We start from the raw sequence: 2,209 nt of genomic DNA, 5'->3' as shown, positions 1-2,209 counted from the left end.
AAAAATTCTTGAGAGCCAATAATTTTTAGTATTTTTAGTAATTATTTGATTAGTATAAATACTAAATTATCTTTAATAAATAAATTTTATTAATTTATGTGTGCAATCTCTAAAAAATGTAGGTGTAACTGTATTAATTTATGTGTATAAAATTCTAATAAATATACGTGCAAATTATATGTATCTACTATGCAAAATCCTTATAAATATGAATGCAAATTATTGCTAACTAAGTACTATTAAAAAATAATAATATTTATTGGTCATATAACATTGCTCTTGATATAATTTAAAAACATTAGAAATAAAATTAAATATTAAAAGTATTTTTTAATAAAATTACAAACATCCAAAGAAAAGGTATATTTTACCCTTAATTTAATTAGTAGCATGCACCACGAATAAAAATGAAATGGGTTTTGATTGATGGATAATGGCAGGGATAATGAACAGTTATCAAAATATGGGGATACCAAAACAGCTAGGAAAACAATGATAGTAGAGCTTAAGAAACTGATTGACGCAAATCCCCGTTTGAATGACAAGCTTGTATTTCCTTCATTGAAGCCATCAAGGTTGCGAACACTTATTAATCAGAGGTAGTAAAGAATTTCCGTAAGAAAATGGTAACATGTTTTAATGTTGGTGACTTCTTTGATTGACTTGACTTCTCTATATCTATACAAGTCTAAATTGGCAACATCAGCTTTGCAAGAACCCAAAGCCGAATCCGGACATAAGGACTCTATTCGTTGACCACACATGCTCTCCTCCTGGTCCGGCCGGTGCAAGCTCAGCCGCGGCAAGGTCACCATCAGTCCCAGCAGCTGTTAATCCTTCTGCGGTTGCGGCTGCGACTGGGGCCGGGACGTCTGTTCCCTTGAACCAAACCTTAGGTAATGAAAATGAATTTCTCAACTTTTAAATTTAGATTGTGGCCGTGAAATCATTTATTTTAAAACTTTAAACTTAGAGATAGAGGTATATGTATGAATATATTTTTAACATTTTTATGTCAAATTCTTGTAGTGTCTGCATTGAAGCATTCCAGGACACCACCTACTCCTACGAATGACGAGCAGCGAGGAAAACGGTTGCGATCTGTTCCACAAGCAACAGAGGTACTTATTGTATTATAATTTTTATTTCTATGACAAAGGCTTGCGAATAGGTGCCGAATATGTTTTCTTTTTGTTATTATTTGTCTGGATGAATTTAAAGCATCCAAATAATGTATACAGACGACGAATTCTGGGATGGTCCGTCAACAAGTCCCTCGGTCTTTTGATGACCTTACTAGAACGTTGTTTTGTACATTGAATCAAGGATCAACGGTTACAAGCATGGATTTTCATCCTTCTCTTCATTCCTCACTTCTTATTGGAACTGTAAGTGGTGAAATTTCATTCTGGGAAGTAGGGCGCAATGAGAGGCCAATCTTAAAGCCTTTTGCCATTTGGAACAGTGCTACTTGCTCGGTCTTATTTCAGGTTTACTAATTTAACACTTCAATTTCTCTCTCTTTCATAAGTATTTTTTTATTTTTAATTTTTTTGGAATGTTGCATATATATTTGCTATTGGACTTTAGCAATAATAATTGCAAACGGTTGTATAGGCTGCGTATGCCAAGGACTCGAATATATCCGTTTGCCGTGTATCATGGAGCGCTGACGGCAGATATCTTGGTAAATGCATTTATGTTTTTGTTAATTGAGGATGAGGACAATGAGAATTAAAACTAGAGAGAATTAAAACTAGAGAGATATGAAGATAATATTTTCTTTTTCTATTTATAAAATATTATTTTATCTAATCTGAAGAATAAAACCCTCTAAAAAAAAAAAAATGGTTTCTATCCTCTGAGCTTGGGCGTTGGAGACCTCTAATACGGTAAACTCGATAATGAGTAGCCGTTTTATGTAACACAATAGATTCATAAAAAAAATAATCTTTATTATATCTGAATTAATATTAATTAAAACATTATTCTCATGTATTTCTCATGTATTCTATATTGATAGATTATTCATAAAAAATCCAAATATTAGATTTTTCAAAAATGAAAGTTTAAAATCTCATTTTTAGATTTATTATAAATAATTTACTAATGTAAAATACATGAGAATAATTAATGTTAACTTGAATGTAATAATAATTACTTTTTATAGATTTTTTTGTGTAACTTTATATGTAAGAAAATTAGAATA

At 31.0% G+C, this 2,209-nt stretch overlaps 1 protein-coding gene across 2 annotated transcripts in view; it reads left to right on the top strand.

Moving 5' to 3' along the window:
• Nucleotides 1-2,209, top strand: part of LOC107636152 (topless-related protein 2-like) — a 12,316-nt gene that overhangs the window by 3,009 nt on the left and 7,098 nt on the right. For both annotated transcript variants that reach the window (XM_021120884.1, XM_021120883.1), the window contains exons 3-7: nt 441-599; nt 688-896; nt 1,030-1,121; nt 1,242-1,490; nt 1,618-1,687. In XM_021120884.1, the coding sequence (XP_020976543.1) occupies nt 441-599; nt 688-896; nt 1,030-1,121; nt 1,242-1,490; nt 1,618-1,687 (779 nt within the window). The remainder of the gene's footprint in view (nt 1-440; nt 600-687; nt 897-1,029; nt 1,122-1,241; nt 1,491-1,617; nt 1,688-2,209) is intronic.

The sequence above is a fragment of the Arachis ipaensis genome, chromosome B04, assembly GCF_000816755.2.
Source record: "Arachis ipaensis cultivar K30076 chromosome B04, Araip1.1, whole genome shotgun sequence".
Classification (NCBI taxonomy): domain Eukaryota; kingdom Viridiplantae; phylum Streptophyta; class Magnoliopsida; order Fabales; family Fabaceae; genus Arachis; species Arachis ipaensis.
Note: the sequence above shows the minus strand (reverse complement) of the source record. Positions and strands in the feature narration are given on the sequence as shown.